Source organism: Lygodium microphyllum, chromosome 7 (genome assembly GCF_053477565.2).
Source record: "Lygodium microphyllum isolate KBCC chromosome 7, Lygodium_microphyllum_v1.1.10, whole genome shotgun sequence".
Taxonomy (NCBI): domain Eukaryota; kingdom Viridiplantae; phylum Streptophyta; class Polypodiopsida; order Schizaeales; family Lygodiaceae; genus Lygodium; species Lygodium microphyllum.
Window position 1 is genome coordinate 143,608,607 of NC_141141.1, and position 17,426 is coordinate 143,626,032.

The window sequence follows — 17,426 nt, forward strand, 5'->3', positions numbered from 1 at the left end:
ATTCCAGATTCAGAAAATTCTTCATGATTATGTTGAACATAATTGCCACGCAGAGTGTTGGCAAACTCCAACAAATGCTCCCAATCAACATCCCGAGAATCCACAGAATCAGAAGTAATCTACGCATAAGAACGTTCCTGATGATCCATTGTCTCTTTTGAAGTATGCTTGGTGCGTTTGCCCACAGACTGAAAGTCAGAACCAGGGGGCATCTCCTCCGTACAAGGAAGCATATCCTTTGGTTCCTCTGTATCAGAATCCGGGCCAAGGGCTGCCACCGTTTGGTCGAGAAAGGCCATATCCAGACCGGCCATATTGTATCACCACTTGTGCAAGTTGGATGCTGAACCAAGAGCTCACAGAAGACAGAAAGAGCACTGGTCTCTCTCTCTCTCTCTCTTTCTCTCTCTGTGTTTGCTGTATCACAGATCTCTGTCTGCTGTGATAGGCTGCACCTCTCTCTCTCTCTCTCTCTCTCTCTCTCTCTCTCTTCGTAAAAGGGAATTGTATTAATTACGAAAAAAAATACAAGATTACTTGATTACAAGATACATGATGACACTAAGCCATCATGTGAAGAGGTTCCAGTACTACGAGTTACAAAGTCATGGCAAAGACGCGGAGGAAATTGCCATATGCCAGGGACGTAAGTCCTCCCTAGAGAGCATGTCAGAATGCTGGAGAAGATCTAGCTACCAATACAAGAGGCCCTTAAGCCTAGCAATATGCCGTTGAACATTGTAGGCGGAATCAAAAAGAAAAGCATTCCGAATGGTCCAATTATGCCAACAGCCCAATATCGAAGAAAGTGATATACGAGCTTCATATGTGGCTGTGCCGGAGTGGGGTATTTGGGCTGCCCAAAAACCCAATCAAAGGGGCGTAGTGAGAAACCAACCACCGCTCGCCAAACGGCTAACAAGAATAACCAGACTTTCTTAGCGATGGGGCAAGAAATAAATCGGTGTCGAGCGGATTCCACAGTAGTGGTGCAAAAGAAATAGTTGCCATTGGAGATTCGTTGCTTGGAAAGAGCTGAAGCAAGCGGAAGACCACCAATCATCACTCTCCAAAGAAAGACCTTATATTTGAAGGGTGTCTTGTTCAACCAGCCCTCCATCACAGTTGCTCTCCACCATGACCGGGATTTACGCACTCTCCATAGAGTATTCACTTTAGTAACCAGCCATTGATGACCTTCAATCAGAAGATGATACACCTGGTTAGCAGAAGCTTTGCTTAAATTCAGCTGGCCTTCGAAGTCCAATCCTGCCAGGGATGATCCGAAGCAAGGGCAGGAAAGGGTTATTTGCTCTGGAGCACCATCAAAAGCTGTTCCCATAAATGCCTACCATGGTGGTGACGGGTGTGCTTCATTCCTGTGTGTGTGTGTGTGTGTGTAAGAGTAGGTCAACTCTCTGATCTGTGCAGGGTTGCAGTCGCCTGCTGCCAGGTTATGTCTCTCTCTCTCTAGTCTAGATATCATTTTGTACCTACTCAATTTAGTTCAACATACCATAAATGTTAGCTTCACTGGGACTTTTGAAATCTCCCAGACATTTTGTATGCAACATTTTGGTCTCATAGGCCAACTTGGCCTGTTGTAGACGTTAATATAACTTTCTTTCTTTCTTTCATTCTCTCTCACTCTCTCTGCCAAGAACTCTCTCTCTCTCTCTCTCTCTCTCTCTTTGCCAAATCGCTACAGGAATAGGCGGTAGGCAGCTGAGATGCAAACGGGTGGCTCACAGGTCGCAGTCCCACAAGGGGCGCAGCGTTACGCACGCAAGCCTTCGTCACACGAGCAGCACATGCGCAGGCGCAGCGTTACGCACGCAGGCGGAACAGGGCGACCCCGGAAGGAAGGTCGCAACCAGTAAGCAGCAGGGATCGATGGGATAGGTACAGGATGACCAGCGCGTTCAACACTGTTGCGAGTGGGCAGAACGGACCCGGCAGAAGCCTGAGGGGAGAACTCAGGCCGGGAGCAGAGCAGGAAGAAACGTTCGCGCGTCAGGAGTCAGATCCGCCATCACTCCTCTCTCTCTCTCTCTCTCTCTTTCTCGTGAAGATAATTGAGTTAGATAGTGAATAGTTACATCAGACCATCAAGTCAACATTTTCTCTGTAGCTCTTACTTTCTATTACATGAGACCATCAGGTCATCATACTCTGTCTCTCCTACTCTCTGTGTAACTAATATTTACACGAGGCCTGCAGGCTCTCAGAACAACCAAAAGAACCTATTACATGAACAGTACTAATAGATCACACCGAAGGAACACCTGGAGTAGAGCAAACAATTCCCAGCCAAGGAGCAACAATATCCGGAAGAACCAAGTCCGCTGATATCATAGAGGAGATTTTCCATAACACTATTCCACGCACACGGGCCACATGCCCATGGATGCTTGATACTGAATCGAAAATAAAGGGCATTGCGAGTACGCCATATATGCCACAGGGCTGTCCATCTAAGGAAATGAAATAGGTAGGAACAGTCCGAACTCAAAGGGGGCATTGAGGACATATTTCCCATAATCCAGGAATGAACTGATAGGCGGTGCTGAGTCACCGAAGTCCACACACGAGAGATGAAAATTCTAGATCTGATGCGCAACAGGGCAGGAGACAAAGAGGTGAAGCAATGTCTCCTCACATGCAGTGCAGAAAACACAACGCCCAGCAGAGATCTTTCGGGCATGGAGCACTTCTTCCATTAGAAGACCCCCAATGAGCAGCCGCCACACGAAGACCTTTCCGTGATACGGGACCTTAGACTTCCAAATTTGGATAAATCTTTCCCGCTACTTATTACTGCCCCTACGATGCCATAATCTATTCACTTTCCCCATGACCCATCTCTTGGCTTCCACCATCTGATGATATATTTGATTAGCTGACCTCTTCCCAAAATCATCAGGTAGCACAAACATCCAGTCACGCCAAGGATCCAAAGGCTGTAATGCAGGCAAAGGAAAGAACCTCTGAAGACTGTCCTGTATGGACAACCAAATGTCCCTGTATCCACGAGGCACCCCAAAGTACTGACGAATATGCCTAAAGGAATAAAGACGGGGCTGCCCAAGAATAACGCCATCATGGACTGTCTTCAACCCCAACCTAGCCATCCGATTGAGCTTGTCTTGTTGCAAATCTTTTTGTGGCCAATCCAACAACTTTGAGGAAGCCAGTATTTCATCTTGCAGCAAATTTTCCGCTTTACGAATATCCAAGGAATGCCAAACTACAAAATGAAGCAACTCTTGCCAGGAAGTTCATCTCTCTCTCTCTCTCTCTCTCTCTCTCTCTCTCTCGCCTGTCATCTTGACTTTGTTAAAATAGAGACATAAACATTGACAAAGATGAACAACTGATATTATCCAAGCATAATGCAAGTACAACTCATGAGAATGATTAATTGAATGAGTGTGGAGATGAGTGCCTTTTATAGGCTTACGGTAGGTGGTATTGGTAGGTGGAGAAAGGTGGAAAGTGGCCATGGTATTCACCAACTGTGGTTTTAATAAACCATGCATACATGACCTAGTCTAAGGCTTTATTTGCAATGTGTTCCTTTGCCTTGTTTGTTCCTTACACAGAGGCTATCGTGGATGTGAATGCACATTTCTCAACAAACTCTCAACTCTGAGTAGCTAATTACTATTGCAAATTTCTTGGACTGAAGTTTGAAATTTCTAAAAATTTTAGACATTAACAACCGCTTCTAGCCCATAGGAGTTTAGCAATTGGCACTTGGCTTGCATATGGCAGGGACCCAGTGGCTTGTGCGCGACGTGTTGAGCCAAAGGAGACACAGAGACATTGCCTCTGGGACTGTCCTAGAGCCCAAAGAGATTTGGAGGAGAGCTCTTAGGATAGTATTCCATGGTACAGCAGAGTCCATGGTGGCAACATGGGGGGCTGCAGCTTGGGTCACAGACAGAGGTCCAGCTTGCGGCTATGAGGACACTCACGGGAGCAATTCTTTTCTCATCATTGGACAGCATCTGAGCAAGATCCCTACCCGAGACTACTCACAGACACAGTGGACTTAGGGACATTGTCACAGATGGGAGCTGATTTCCAGCATTATAGCTTGGTACATATGGACTGCAAGATGTAGCCAGGTCATTGATCTTTAGGATATACCCACTGGGAAGTCTTTATCAAGGATTTGGACAGAGATAGTCCATACTCTCCGTGGGAGATGGGAGAGGTTGCACAGCAGCTTTGAGAGGATGAGGAAGAAAAGAGAGGCTTTCTTGAGGATTTGGGATTCATACACCTTTCACACTACCCCTCAGATGGTTTGGCACTTTAGCCCACCAGATTGGTTGTTTACACAACCATTGTATCTTTGATGTACTTATTACTCTTCACAGAGTTTCTTGTACTTTGTATTTACCTTAGGGGGACTTTCTCCGAGGTGTTATTAATAGAGTTCTCTTTTCTTGGGGGAAAAAAAACAACCATTTAACTCTAAAATTCTTGAGAAACACTCCTTTTCCCTTTAGAATTAGCTTAAGGATCTCTGAAATCTCTGATTAGAAATCTGAAAATTTCAGAAATTTTTTACATTAACAGCCATTAAACTCTCAAATTCTTGAGAAATACTCTTTTCCCCTTTAGTATTGGCTTAAAATTTTCTGAAATTCCTGATTTTACAGCTGAAATTGACATTTCCGCACACTAAATTAGTTGTAATGTCTTCATTTGACCAAGCCTCATCCCCATTCTTTTGCTTTAGGCTAACACAAATGGAAAGAAATAAAAAAGTGAAATGGGAATTTGTAACACCTGTGAAACAATGGAAGGGGGCCATTTACATGCAAGTGCAAGTGGTGTTAGCACACGCAGGATTCTAGTTTTCATTCAGCTTGTTAGCTTGCTTACTCAATTTAGTATAAAATACTAGATTTAGATACATTTTTACATTTTTAAAATTAAAATTAGGGCAACGCATGATTCAGCCCCAAGGTATGAATCATACTCCAATCATACTTTCATACTCATCTGGATAAGACATATGGTTGCCATATGAAAAAACTATGCGTGATAAGACATCTTCAACACCTGCAAACACCCACAAAAATCTGCATTTTGCCTGTAAGTGGTCCCAAGCAGTCACCTATACCTCCCCCATAGAAGGACTATAGACTTGTAGAGGTTTGCTTGTGTCGTATAGTAGAATGCAGAAAATCTGCATTTCTCAGCAAGGGGCAGATGGCTGAAAATCAGGCCATCCACCTATGTCGAACGGAGCAATAGAATGCAGAAAATCTGCATTTTTCAACAAGGGGCAGATGGCTGAAAATCAGCCCGGGGGGGCTCCTCTTTAGGGGTAGCTCCGTGTAGTCACTTTGGCGATGATACCATGTGAGAATCCACACCGGAGTTAGAGGAGCAACCTGCAGAAGATGAGTGCCAAAGTGAGGAGTGATCAGCCATAAAAATCTGGCTGACCTGCCAAAATGGCCTCTAAATCTGGCTGACCTGCTGAAAAATAACCTGGAACTGCAATAAATGCAATCCGACTGGACACAAAAATCTGGAAAATAATGACATGGCATCCTAGGGAGGTAGGCATTGGCACGGGCTGGAAACTGACTAGAAATGCAAGAAATGCACACAAAACGTGACTGGAAGAAGAAATGCATGCTCTAGAATGAGCTGCCTCCTCCATCAAAGCACATGAGAAACATGTTAGAGTTCCTAGTGTGCCCATCTGACTTAGACTCAAGCTCATAGGCAGAAGATGACAGTGCATAAACATGACTGCTAACAGATTTTTTTTATCAATGAGGCTGAAAGACAGACACTTAGTATTAAGAGATCTCTGAGATAGGGATGCCCTTTTACCATCTTCCTATTCTTACCTGTAGTAGAGGCCATGAGTTCTTTCTCTAATGACACATCCATCGTGCTTTAAAAGTATATAGTCACCCATCCCAAAGTTTGAGGAGCTCCTTGATTTGGAGTTTGTAGATGGCACAGTTGTACCTTTCAAATGGGATCAAAGCAGTTTCAGGGCCTTTGTTGCAGCCATGGAAAATACAGCTTTTGACTGAATAGGTCTTTCTCAAATTCTGTGATACTACCTGCTATTTCTTGAGCTTATGGTGACTATTAAGGTACAGCTTCAATCATTGTTCATGTCTTCAGAAATGGTCGCACTGCTAATGGATGGTCTCTTTTGGAGATAAAAGCCATATTTTCCATCACTAAATTTTATCTGTCAACTCCTATCAACAATTTACTGCAAGTCTCCGTAACCTTGCATACGATGAGCAATTTAGCATCAAGTAGCATGTACATTGCAATAAATGTCACTTGTAAAGTTGGCCAGGTGTAATACATATATACAGTTTATAAGCACATGTCCTACATACACACACATGGAATGATGGAGACCAGAAGGACATTTGTAGACATTGTTGTGATGACCCAATAGTGTAACTGTCTAGGCCCTTGAACAAAGAAAAAATTTTCAACCCTTCATCATTTTGGCTTTTGGCACATTGTTGTTTGAACATTCAAATATTACTTCTATTGGCTGCAGGGCTGTTGGGAGAGAAAGTTGCTGCTTGGACCTTGAACACAAAAAGCTGACTGTTTTGTGGTGGTCCAGACAAGAACAATATTATTATGCTCGAAAGTGCTTAAAGAAAGCTGCTTAAACAAAGCTTTTGACTGATTAGGCCTTTCTCGAATTCTGTGATACTATATGCTATTTGTTAAGCTTATCCTGAGTATTAATGTAAAGTTTGATCATTTTTTTCTTGCCTGAAAAGTTGTTCACACTGTTAATGGATGTGGTCTCTTTTGGAGGTTGAAGCTATATGTTCAGACATCAAATTTTTTATCTTGACTATGAATGATTCACTGCAAGGCTTGTACATCATCATAAATTTAAACTGCAAGTTTTGGTAACTCTTCGACTGCATGCGACAACCACCCCTAACCCACCCAACAACCCCCACCCCCCTTCCCCCCAGGCCGAAACGACCAACACAAAAAAGAAAGGGGGAAGAAAAATGAAAATAACACACACAAAATTCTGAATGATTCACTGCAAGTCTGGTACATCATCAAAAATTTAAACTGCAAGTTTCTTCTCTGATGAGAGATGATGATGCCAGTTGCATTAGTTATGGTCTCATAGGCCATTCTGGCCTTCTAGAGATGTTCATAGTTCTCTCTCTCTCTCTCTCTCTCTCTCTCTCTATATATATATATATATATATATATATATATATATGAGTTAGTTTAGATGCATGGCATAGGAAAAGACCACTACAGAAAAGTCATCCAAGAATTAAACCCAGTCCTGCACAGGCAAACTTTTCACTCAACAGGGGGTTGCCCACTTCACTCGTGGCCTAAAAGCACAACATTCAACTATAAATTCAGACTGATCCTCACTGGACAACAGATATGGACAAACTTGTCAAGAGTAGTAGCCAAAGCTAGATCTTGCCTTGGAATAGCGATGTTTCTGCACCATTACTATTAATCTACAAGTTCACCTATTACACATCCACTTACACATCATCTCACTCCCCTATTGTCCCTCTTTAACTTTGCAATTGTGCTCTTCAGTGAAGGAAAAAATGCTGCACATACTACATCATACCTGATAATACTCATCAGGAGCACTAGGACCAGTTCCTCTTCTATAAACTTGTGAAATCTCGAAGCGTTTGATGGAAGCTACCTAGGTAAGTCAAAGATACGAATGAATGTAGGCATGCAGCTGAAAGCAAACCATTTGGCACTAAAAAAACAAAGAGCTACATACTTGCACAAACAAAACCACCTACACCAATGACATAAGGTCTAATTTTTCAAAAGAAAAGGCTGCAGAGAGAGCAGAAGAACCTGGTTTGCAGTTACCCAACGGGCAAAATGAGTTCGCATGTCAGATCGGAGATAGAGCATTCTTCCAGCTGAGTCAATTAGCTTAATAGTCTGTCTTCTTTACAACATTTTGTGTCAGTTCCTAAGGTGGAGACCATCGGCAAATGCAGAAACAAACCAAAATTTAAGAAAACATTCGCATCCTCTTCTTCCCAAACTCCAAAATGAAAACAAAACCAACAAACCAAATGTTAAATAGATCACATTTCCTCCCACCATGAACAACACAAGAATGTCATTAATTGGTTTTAGGATCCAGCTAGGACAACGTATACACAGTATCTATTGGACCCTACCAGATCATAAACTGCAAAAGTGCCTTTGGTAGCCAAAACCTATACCGACTTTGGCTGCTATCACACCAACAGCTGATCAAAGTCCTCACTCTTGTGAATATTCCACAGAAGTGTCTTACAATCCCAAAACTATGCCTTATAGTAGCCCAGCGAGTTCGTCGCAAACCATTTATTCCCAATCAAGGGCGCCTTTTCTTCCATTTGATGAGAAAAAGCAGATCAAAGACCCTGCTCTTTTGAGTACTCTCCAACCTACCAATGTCCTTCTTCCAGAGGTCCACGCACCCATTGCAAATACCTGATCTGAAGTACCATGAGGTAAGTTGGGTATGGGGATGGGACCTAAGAGACTAGCTTTAGCTTTTGACAGACCCATTCTTTAAGGATCATCCAGACATCTCTTTTCTGGTTATACAACCAATTAGCAAGTACTTCAAATGAGAATGATTAAAACCTCTTCAATTGCAGCTCCTCATGTTCTAGATGTGGCACACTATGTAGCCACTCCTCACCATATTCTGCAGGAGATCAGACAACCAATTTTCGATCTGGAAGATCTCTTTTTTCTGTGGTTGCAGCCTCAAGGTAGTTTGGCTACTGGGACTTGGCTAGGCTTTTTGCAAGGATTCCAGCACATTGTTTGTGATATAGGCAGCAGAGATCTAAAGGCACTGCCTCCAGGGTTGCCCAGCCAGGAGCCTCAAGGTAGTTTGGCTACTGGGACTTGGCTAGGCTTTTTGCAAGGATTCCAGCACATTGTTTGTGATATAGGCAGCAGAGATCTAAAGGCACTGCCTCCAGGGTTGCCCAGCCAGGAAGTCTGGAAGAGCATCCTTCAGATGGAGTTTAGGAACACTTGTGCCAGTAGATGTTAGTGACTTGGGGTCTCAGAGGATCAGCTTGTCACTAGAAGGATATTCAGGGGAGCATTCTGTGGGGTGCAATTTCTTCGGTCAGTAGGATCAGCTTGTTGCTACAAGGATATTCAGGAAAGCATTTTGTTCTTCATTTTAGACAATAAGCCAACAGTGATCCACCATACTCCTAACTCCTAACTCAGTGGACTGCAGGATTTCTGGAGGGCAGAGGATAGCTTTAGTTGAGGAGATTATAATTTTCCTTTGCCTATTGGCACATCAACCTCTCACACTAGGAAATCACCTGTATTTGTTCTGCTGTGGAGTATAAGCAGTAGTATACTGATGAACAATGGCCTTCTGCTTTAAAAAGAATTCAGCATAGAGGACATGTATTCCCCCCCCCTTTGATCCGAATGGAGAGTCTTCACCCTGCAGCCAGATCGGTTTTCAACAAGTGCTAGAAAAGCCAAAAATGCATCATACACTTATGACTTTTTCACTACAGAATATACCTAGTAGAAGCGAGTAAAGTCATCAATAAAAGTGACAAAAAGTAATAGCCACCCAATGACTTTGTCTACATAGGGCCACAAACATCTGAGTGCACTGTCTGTAACCTGATAGTGGCTCTAAAAGCAACATCATGGGGAAACGGAAACCAATGCATTTTCCCCAAAATACGTCCCTCGCATAACTGCTCATGAGATCTCTCCAAGAGAGGTAATCCATCAAATATTTGTGTACGCTGCAAAAGCATCAAGCTACCATAGTTTACATGCCCCATGCCAGCATGCCATAACTCCGCTTGTAACATAGCAGGAGTAAGAGTGGACGCTAAATAGGCTGATTGATCAACTAAGAGAGTATCCAACTCATATAACCCATGACATAGAGTGCCAGTCAAGACCAAAGTCATGTGTTTCTTATCTCTCACCATGCATCTGTCATCATGAAAGGTGACCTGCAAACCACACTGTGCTAAAGAAGAAATAGATAACAGATTCTTATTTATACCTAGCACAAACAAGGCATCCTGTGGACGAAGAATAGAGCCATCAATGGTCGTGAGCACAATCTCCCCGATACCTCTACCAGGGTATGATGCATTGTTGGCACATTGTCAGAGACTTGCAAGCCAAGGCAATAGAAGCAAACAAATCTCTGCGAGATGTGATGTGCCTAGATATACCACTGTCAAAAAACCATGTGCTTGCATCCTCAGTAGAGCTAAATGTGTTGGGAATAAAGGCCCTCGTGCCTTTCAATGTGCTCGGGTGTGAACACACCCTTAGCACTTGTACTTACACATATATATCTATCTAAACAAACCTAAAGTGGTACACTCGTCATTGTACCCAAAATTGTGCACACTCTCTACTTTGCTCTCTCTCACTCTCTCTGTCTCTCCGTGCGTAACGAACACCGACTCTCTTGATCTTCGTGCCTCACAGTTACTACAAGATGGTATCAGAGCCATCAGTTTCTACGCGCTTCCCGAGATCTGACGAGACCAACAGACAGTTGGAGTTCTTGGCGACGTGTGTGCCGGGCTGAGATAGATGACTATGTGCGCAGAGGACGAGTTGAGGAGTAGACGTTAGGTTGCAGACTGGGCACATCAGCAGACAGTAGACAGTCAATGGCGTGAGTCACTTAGCAGGTGACGGCAGTACCTGTAGGTCGACGGGATAATAGTCGCAACCAACTGACAGCAGCTGATGAAACGGCGGGACCACGGCGCGAGACGGACGGGAGACTTCAGCGGCTCGTCACATCCAAAACTGACGGGTCAATGGACTCACGTTAGGTCACACACAATTTTTTTTTTCTTTTAAAAAAAAAAGTAACTTCTACCCCTCTTTCTTGACGGGGTTTCGAACGCGAAAGCACAAAAGGTCAGATTTGTGCAATTTTGGCCCAGCAATTTAGGGCTTCTCTAGACTGAGTACTATTCATGCAAAATTGGGGCATCTGCATTAAAAATTGCAGACATTGTGCGCATTTGAATTGGGGATTTCGCCAAAATTATTGAAATTTTGCACATTTGTGTGAAATTCCTCAACATTGGACCCAAAAATTTGGGGCTTTTTCCAAATTTGGGGATTGTGATGCAGGACAATAAAATTTGTCTCAGAAATTGCAGGAATTTGTGACATCTTGCCTCTGATATTTGGGGCTTTTCATGTACATGCACAAATTGGGCTGAAATTTACCCAATTTCTCCACATTGATGCACATTGGACCCCATGCAATTTGAGGCTTTTGTAGTTTGGGAAAAAATTTATGCACAATTTTGTCATTTTATGTACATGCAAGTTCAATTCCATGCAATTTGGACATCCAACACTTAGAAAAATTTGGGGGTTTTGCTGAAATTGCTATACTATGGCAAAATTGGCCTGCTCTATGCATGACAGAGAAAATGCAGATGTGTGGTTGATGCTTTGAGCACAAAAATTTTGGGCATTTTGAATTTGGAATTTATTTCTCATGTAATGTGATGTATATGCCCTTGGAACAGCTGTAATCAGTTGTGGAAAGCTGTAGCACATGGTTTGGTGCTTCTGAAAATTTGATTACAAATCTGAAATCTATGCTTCTACGCGGTCATTTATTGTTGGTTGGTACTTGTTTGTACTTTGGTCACTTGGGTGACAGTTTTGGGCTTGCATTTTATGTTTTTTTTGTCACATTTGGGTTGACAATCATAGCTGGCAGTAGTGACAACAGTAATCTCATGCATATAAAGTAGCTTGAAGGAGCACATAACTTTGCAGTTTGGCAAAAACAGTGCTACAATATCCTGTTGCAAAAGAAGCACGCAAAGCCGATTAAAACCAAATAGGCAAACCCTCGGACATGGAACAAGGAGATTGGGATGAATTAAATGAGCTTGCACACTCAACCATCGAGCTATCGATTTCTGATGCCTTGTTGTTTAACATTGAAGGTTTGGATTCTGCATATGCTATATGGACTCGACTGGAAGAACTATATGCACAGAAGAGTGCTCCAAGAAAAGTATATTGGCTGAAAAAGCTTATGGATTTGCGTATGAAAGAGGGTACAATAATGTCTACTCACTTGAGTGAGTTTAACTCCATTTTCAGCCAGCTGGTTGCCTTGAAGTTCATGATTGATGAGGAGTTTAAGGCTATTTTCTTGCTTTCCACTCTGCCAAAGAGTTGGGATACATTCAGGACTGCTATGAGCAACTCTAATGTGATCCTTTTGTATGGTGATGTGTAGAGTGCTCTACTCATGGAAAAAATGAATTGATAAAACAATGCATCTAGTAAGTCTTCCAGTGCTTTGCATACTAGGGGCAGATCACAGCAGAAAGGCAAATATGATAGCAAGGGACGCAGTAAATCACGTGGCAAAGATGTTGAATGCCGTCATTGTGGCAAGAAGGGTCACTTTAAACGTGACTGCTACAATTGAAAGAAAGAGAAAGGAAAGGGCAAGAAGATAGATGATAGCAAGGAAGAGAAAAAAGACAGTTAACCTAAGAAGAGCAGTGTCAAAATTGAAGAGATGAATGTAGTCACTCATGACAATGATAGTGGGATTGATGTACTCTTTGTCTCTTCACACTTTTGTGCTTTACTTGCAGATACAGATGATGACATGCATACCTCGATTCTCGATTCAGGTGTTTCCTTTCATGTCATCCCTCATCATGAGTGGTTCTTTGACTATACAGGGGGTTGACATAGTGTTGTCCATCTTGGGGACAACTATGCATGTCACGGGGACGTGAAATTTTGAGATGCTTTAATCTCGCTAGTAACATTTGATTAAATTATTGATCAAATGTGCAAGGTTGTTTAGCACATGTGATGCACATGGCAGTTATTTCATGGGAATGGGCTAAGGACCCCGAGGATGCATTGGATATTAAAGGAAAAAGTTGTGTTAAGTTATGCCAATTGGGTTTTGGTGGTCAGTTGGTGCCAGGTTGGACCCTAGGACAATTGTTTGGCCATTAAGTGTCAATGGTGACACTAGGGACTAGCATTAATTAATTAATTAATGCTAGTCTAAGGGTCAACAAAGGTTGGGAACCACTCCAAGTTGCAAATGGCCTAGCCAATTTCATTACAGATAGGCATGTATAATTCTGGGCAGGGTCAAAAGGGCTGAAATTAATTTTCATAATTAATTAATTTTGAAAAATTAATTTAATGGCTGAAAATGTATTAGGCAGGCTGCCACTTGGCAAAAATTTCCCATGCAACTAGGGAGAAGGCTGTAGGAGGGTGGTGGAAGCTAATTTGCAGCCATTTTGAGCTTGGTGGAGAGAGAGGAGGTGATCAGATTTAGCTCTAAGAGGCGACGACGGTTGATCATGCGCTGCAACAGAATAGCGGGCAGCAAGTTTTCTCTTCCGCCTTAAGAGAGGCAGCGGTAGAAGAGGAGGACTCACCAGACAAGCCAAGTTGGCGTTTTACCCCCCTTTTGAAGCTGTTGGTGCCATCAGATTTGTCATCAGAGCTACGAATCAAAAGATACATTTTAGCTGATTTTCTCTCTCTCTACAGCATTTTCTCATCTCCTCCAGTCTATGCTCAAGCATTCTTAGTAATTCTCAGTCATTGGTAGCAAAGTACAGCCAAATTTGGTGGACAAGAGAGAGTTTACTGCTGTAAATCCTAAAAATACAAATCAAAAGATACATTTGAGCCGATTTTCTCTCTCTCTACAGCATTTTCTCATCTCCTCCAATCTATGCTCAAGCATTCTTAGTAATTCTCAGCCATTGGTAGCAGAGTATAGCCAAATTTGGTGGACATCAGACAGTCTTCTACTGTAAAGCCTAAATTACACCAGTAATTAGGGTTTAGCAGCCACCTTGGGACCCATGCCATCAGCCAAAGGCATTGTACACTGAAATCAGTATCGAAAATTCGTAGAATTGTGAGGATTTCAAATGCCAACCCATCTATTGTGAATTTGGGGCAGCATTTGACCAGTTGGGGTTCCATTAGAGCAAGTCCTGGGTGAAAATCAAGGGGCAATTTGCCCGAATGCTTTGCTGATTATTGGAACAGCAAGGGGCTTTTGAATCAGCCAAGGAGATCGTGAAATCTCGGCTTGTAATTTATCCATCATTAATTTTGAAAATTAATTTCAACCCTTTTGACCCTGCCCAAAATTAAACATGCCCATCTGTAATGAAATTGGCTAGGCCATTTGCAACTTGGAGTGGTTCCCAACCTCTGTTGACCCTTAGACTAGCATTAATTGATTAATTAATGCTAGTCCCTAGTGTCACCACTGACACTTAATGGCCAAACAATTGTCCTAGGGTCCAACCTGGCACCAACTGACCCACCAAAACCCAGTTGGCATAACTTAACACAACTTTTGCCTTTAACACCCACTTCATCCTCGGGATACTTAGCCCGTTCCCATGAAATAATTGCCATGTGCATCATATGTGCTAAACAACCTTGCACATTTGATTAATAACTTAATCAAATGCTACTAGCAAGATTAAAGCATCTCAAACTTTCACGTCCCCGTGACAATGCATGTGACATTATAGGTATTGGCAGTGTACAGTTGCAGATTTAGCATGGCTCTGTCTTTACACTTCAGCATGTACAGCATGTAACTCAGCTCAAGAAGAGCTTGATTAGCACAAGGCTGCTAGATGATGATGATTTTCATACCACCTTTGGTGATGGAAAATGAAAGATTTATAAGGGATCTAGAGTGATTGCCACAGGTTGCAAGAGTGATACTTTGTATCCACTTCATGTATCTAGTGTGCGTGACCATGTTGTTGCCGTTTAGGACACATGAGTCAAACAAGAATGAAAGTGCTTTCTCGTTTGGGTTACTTGCCTTGTCTTCATTATGCTGATTTTGAGCATTGTGATCATTGTATTTATGGTAAACATGCACACACGTCTCACAAAAATGCTCTTTCTTTGAAATCTTCTCCTCTAAAGTTAGTACATTCAGATGTGTGTCAGATGCTAGGATTATCTTTAGGAGGAAAGAAATATTTTGTCACCTTTGTCGATGATGCTATACGGAAGGTATGGGTTTATCCTATTCGTAGCAAGGATGAAGTGCTTGACAAGTTCAAAAAAATATTGGCATTGCTTAAAATTAAAACGGGTGACATCTAAGTGTCTTCACTCTAACAATCGTGGGGAATATGTGTCCAAGGCCTTTCAGGCTTTTTGTGATAGCAAAGGGATAAAGAGGGAGCTCACTGCCCCTCATAATCCGCCCAAAATGGAGTTGCAGAGCGTATGAATCGGACCATACAGGATAAGGTCCATACGATGGTGTCTCATGCTGCATTATCCCATGGTTTTTGGGTAGAGGCTATTATGACAGCCATACACTTAATTTATCGGTTACCAAACAAGTCTTTGGAGGGAGGAGTTCCCCAAGAAGCGTGGTCGGGCAAGCCACCTTCAGATGCTCACCTGAAAGTATTTGGCTGCGAGGCTTTTGTGCACATTCGTAAAGAAAAACGCAGCAAACTTAAGCCAAAGTCCTGTAAATGCATTTTTTCTAGGATATGGTGATGAGGGTGAAATGGGGTATAGACTATGGGATCCCGAGTAAAGTAAAGTAGTATACAACAATGACGTTATCTTCCGGAAAGATCGCATGCATAAACAGCTTGAAAAGACTGAGGAGGTCTGTAAGGTTGTATTCCGGGAAAAAATACCTTTTGAATAGCAAAATGTGCCCGCTGTACAGCAGCAAATACCTGCTCTAAATGAACTTATAAATGCAGAAAATGATGCTGGAAATGATCAGTCAGCTATTGCCCATGATAATGAGCCACTATATGTGCAGGAACAGCCAGGACAGCAAGCTATTAATGCTGATTTGGAGGCTGAAATGCCAGGACAGCATACTGAAAAAGGAAACTTGCAGGAACAGCAACAAACAATGATCATTGGGTTAGGAGATTGTCTAGGGCTACTAAACAACCTGACAGATTTGTTCTTGGTGCAAACAATGTGGCTGATTATGTCATGTTGACAGACTGTGGTGAACCATCTTGCTTCAAGGAAGCAATGGACAGACAGAACAACAAGCAATGGTATAAAGCCAAGTTGTCAGATATGGAATCTCTCGAGAAAAATGGCACTTGGGACTTGTTACACTTGTCTAAAGGGCAAAAAACACTTCCATGCAAATGGGTTTACAAAATGAAGGTCACTTCTAGTTCCTCACCAAAGTACAAAGCAAGATTGGTTGCAAAGGGGTACAAGCAGGAGCATGGAATTGACTTTGATGAGATTTTCTCTCCTGTAGTCAAGATGACTACATTGAGAACCATTTGGGCTTGATTGTAGGTGAAGATATGGAGCTCATATAGATGGATATAAAAATTGTATTTTTACATGGTGATTTGCATAAAGACATATATGTGCAACAGCTTGAAAGGGTATGTAAACTCAAAAGGAGTTTGTACGGGCTGAAACAAGCACCCAAAGAATGGTATCATAAGTTTGATACATTTATGAAGTCTCAAGGTTTCCATAGAAGTCAAGTGGATCATTGCTTGTACACCAAGAAGGCAGCAGATGGCAGCCTGATTATCTTGGTTTTGTATGTAGATGACATGCTAATTGTTGGTAGGGATACTCATGCCTTGAACTCACTAAAGCAAAGTCTTCATGGCAGCTTTGGCATGAAGGATCTTGGTGATGCAAATCACATTCTTAGCATGTGAATACTCAGAGATAGGTCGACAGGATTACTCTATCTAACTCAGCAAGAGTATATCTCCAAAAGTTTTGCAGTGTTTCAATATGGAGGGGGGGGAAACAATTGGGGTTCCATTGCCTCCATATGTGAAACTCAGTGTAGAGGACAGCCCTACATTTGATGATGAGAAGGCATAAATGGCCAAGATACCATACGCTTCAGCTGTTGGCAGTTTGATGTATGCTATGGTTGGTACACATCTCGACATTGCCTTTGCAGTGGGAGTGGTTAGCAGATATATGGCAAACCCTGGCAAGAAGCATTGGGATCAGCCAAGCTTCTCATGAAGAAGCTGCAAACCGAATGTGAGGGATAATAGACCAGTGAACTACCAATGAAAGCAGTGACAAAACCTGTCCATCCCGTGTATCCTATGCCTTTTGTGCTGTTGATCTTTAGGGAAGTGGCTGAGCTGGAACAAGCTGAACATGTAGAGTTGCCCGCTATCCACATCCTCTTGGAGGAGTAGCTGGAGCTACAACTCCGGGCCTCACTTCTTCACCACTGACATAATCCCAAAGATTCTTCGCTATCAACACATTTTTCATCATGATGGACTAGAGTGAATAGGTGTTACCATCCAACCGATCCCCCTTGGATA

General features: G+C 42.5%; 1 protein-coding gene across 6 annotated transcripts in view; it reads right to left on the reverse strand.

The window, feature by feature from the left end:
* Positions 1-17,426, reverse strand: part of GCN2 (protein kinase family protein) — a 323,601-nt gene that overhangs the window by 116,297 nt on the left and 189,878 nt on the right. For 5 of the 6 annotated variants that reach the window (XM_087682047.1, XM_087682045.1, XM_087682050.1 and 2 more), the window contains 2 exons: positions 7,882-7,978; positions 7,637-7,717 (listed from right to left, as the gene is read on the reverse strand). In XM_087682047.1, the coding sequence (XP_087538173.1) occupies positions 7,637-7,717; positions 7,882-7,978 (178 nt within the window). The remainder of the gene's footprint in view (positions 1-7,636; positions 7,718-7,881; positions 7,979-17,426) is intronic. The other variant, XM_087682046.1, reaches the window with a different exon arrangement.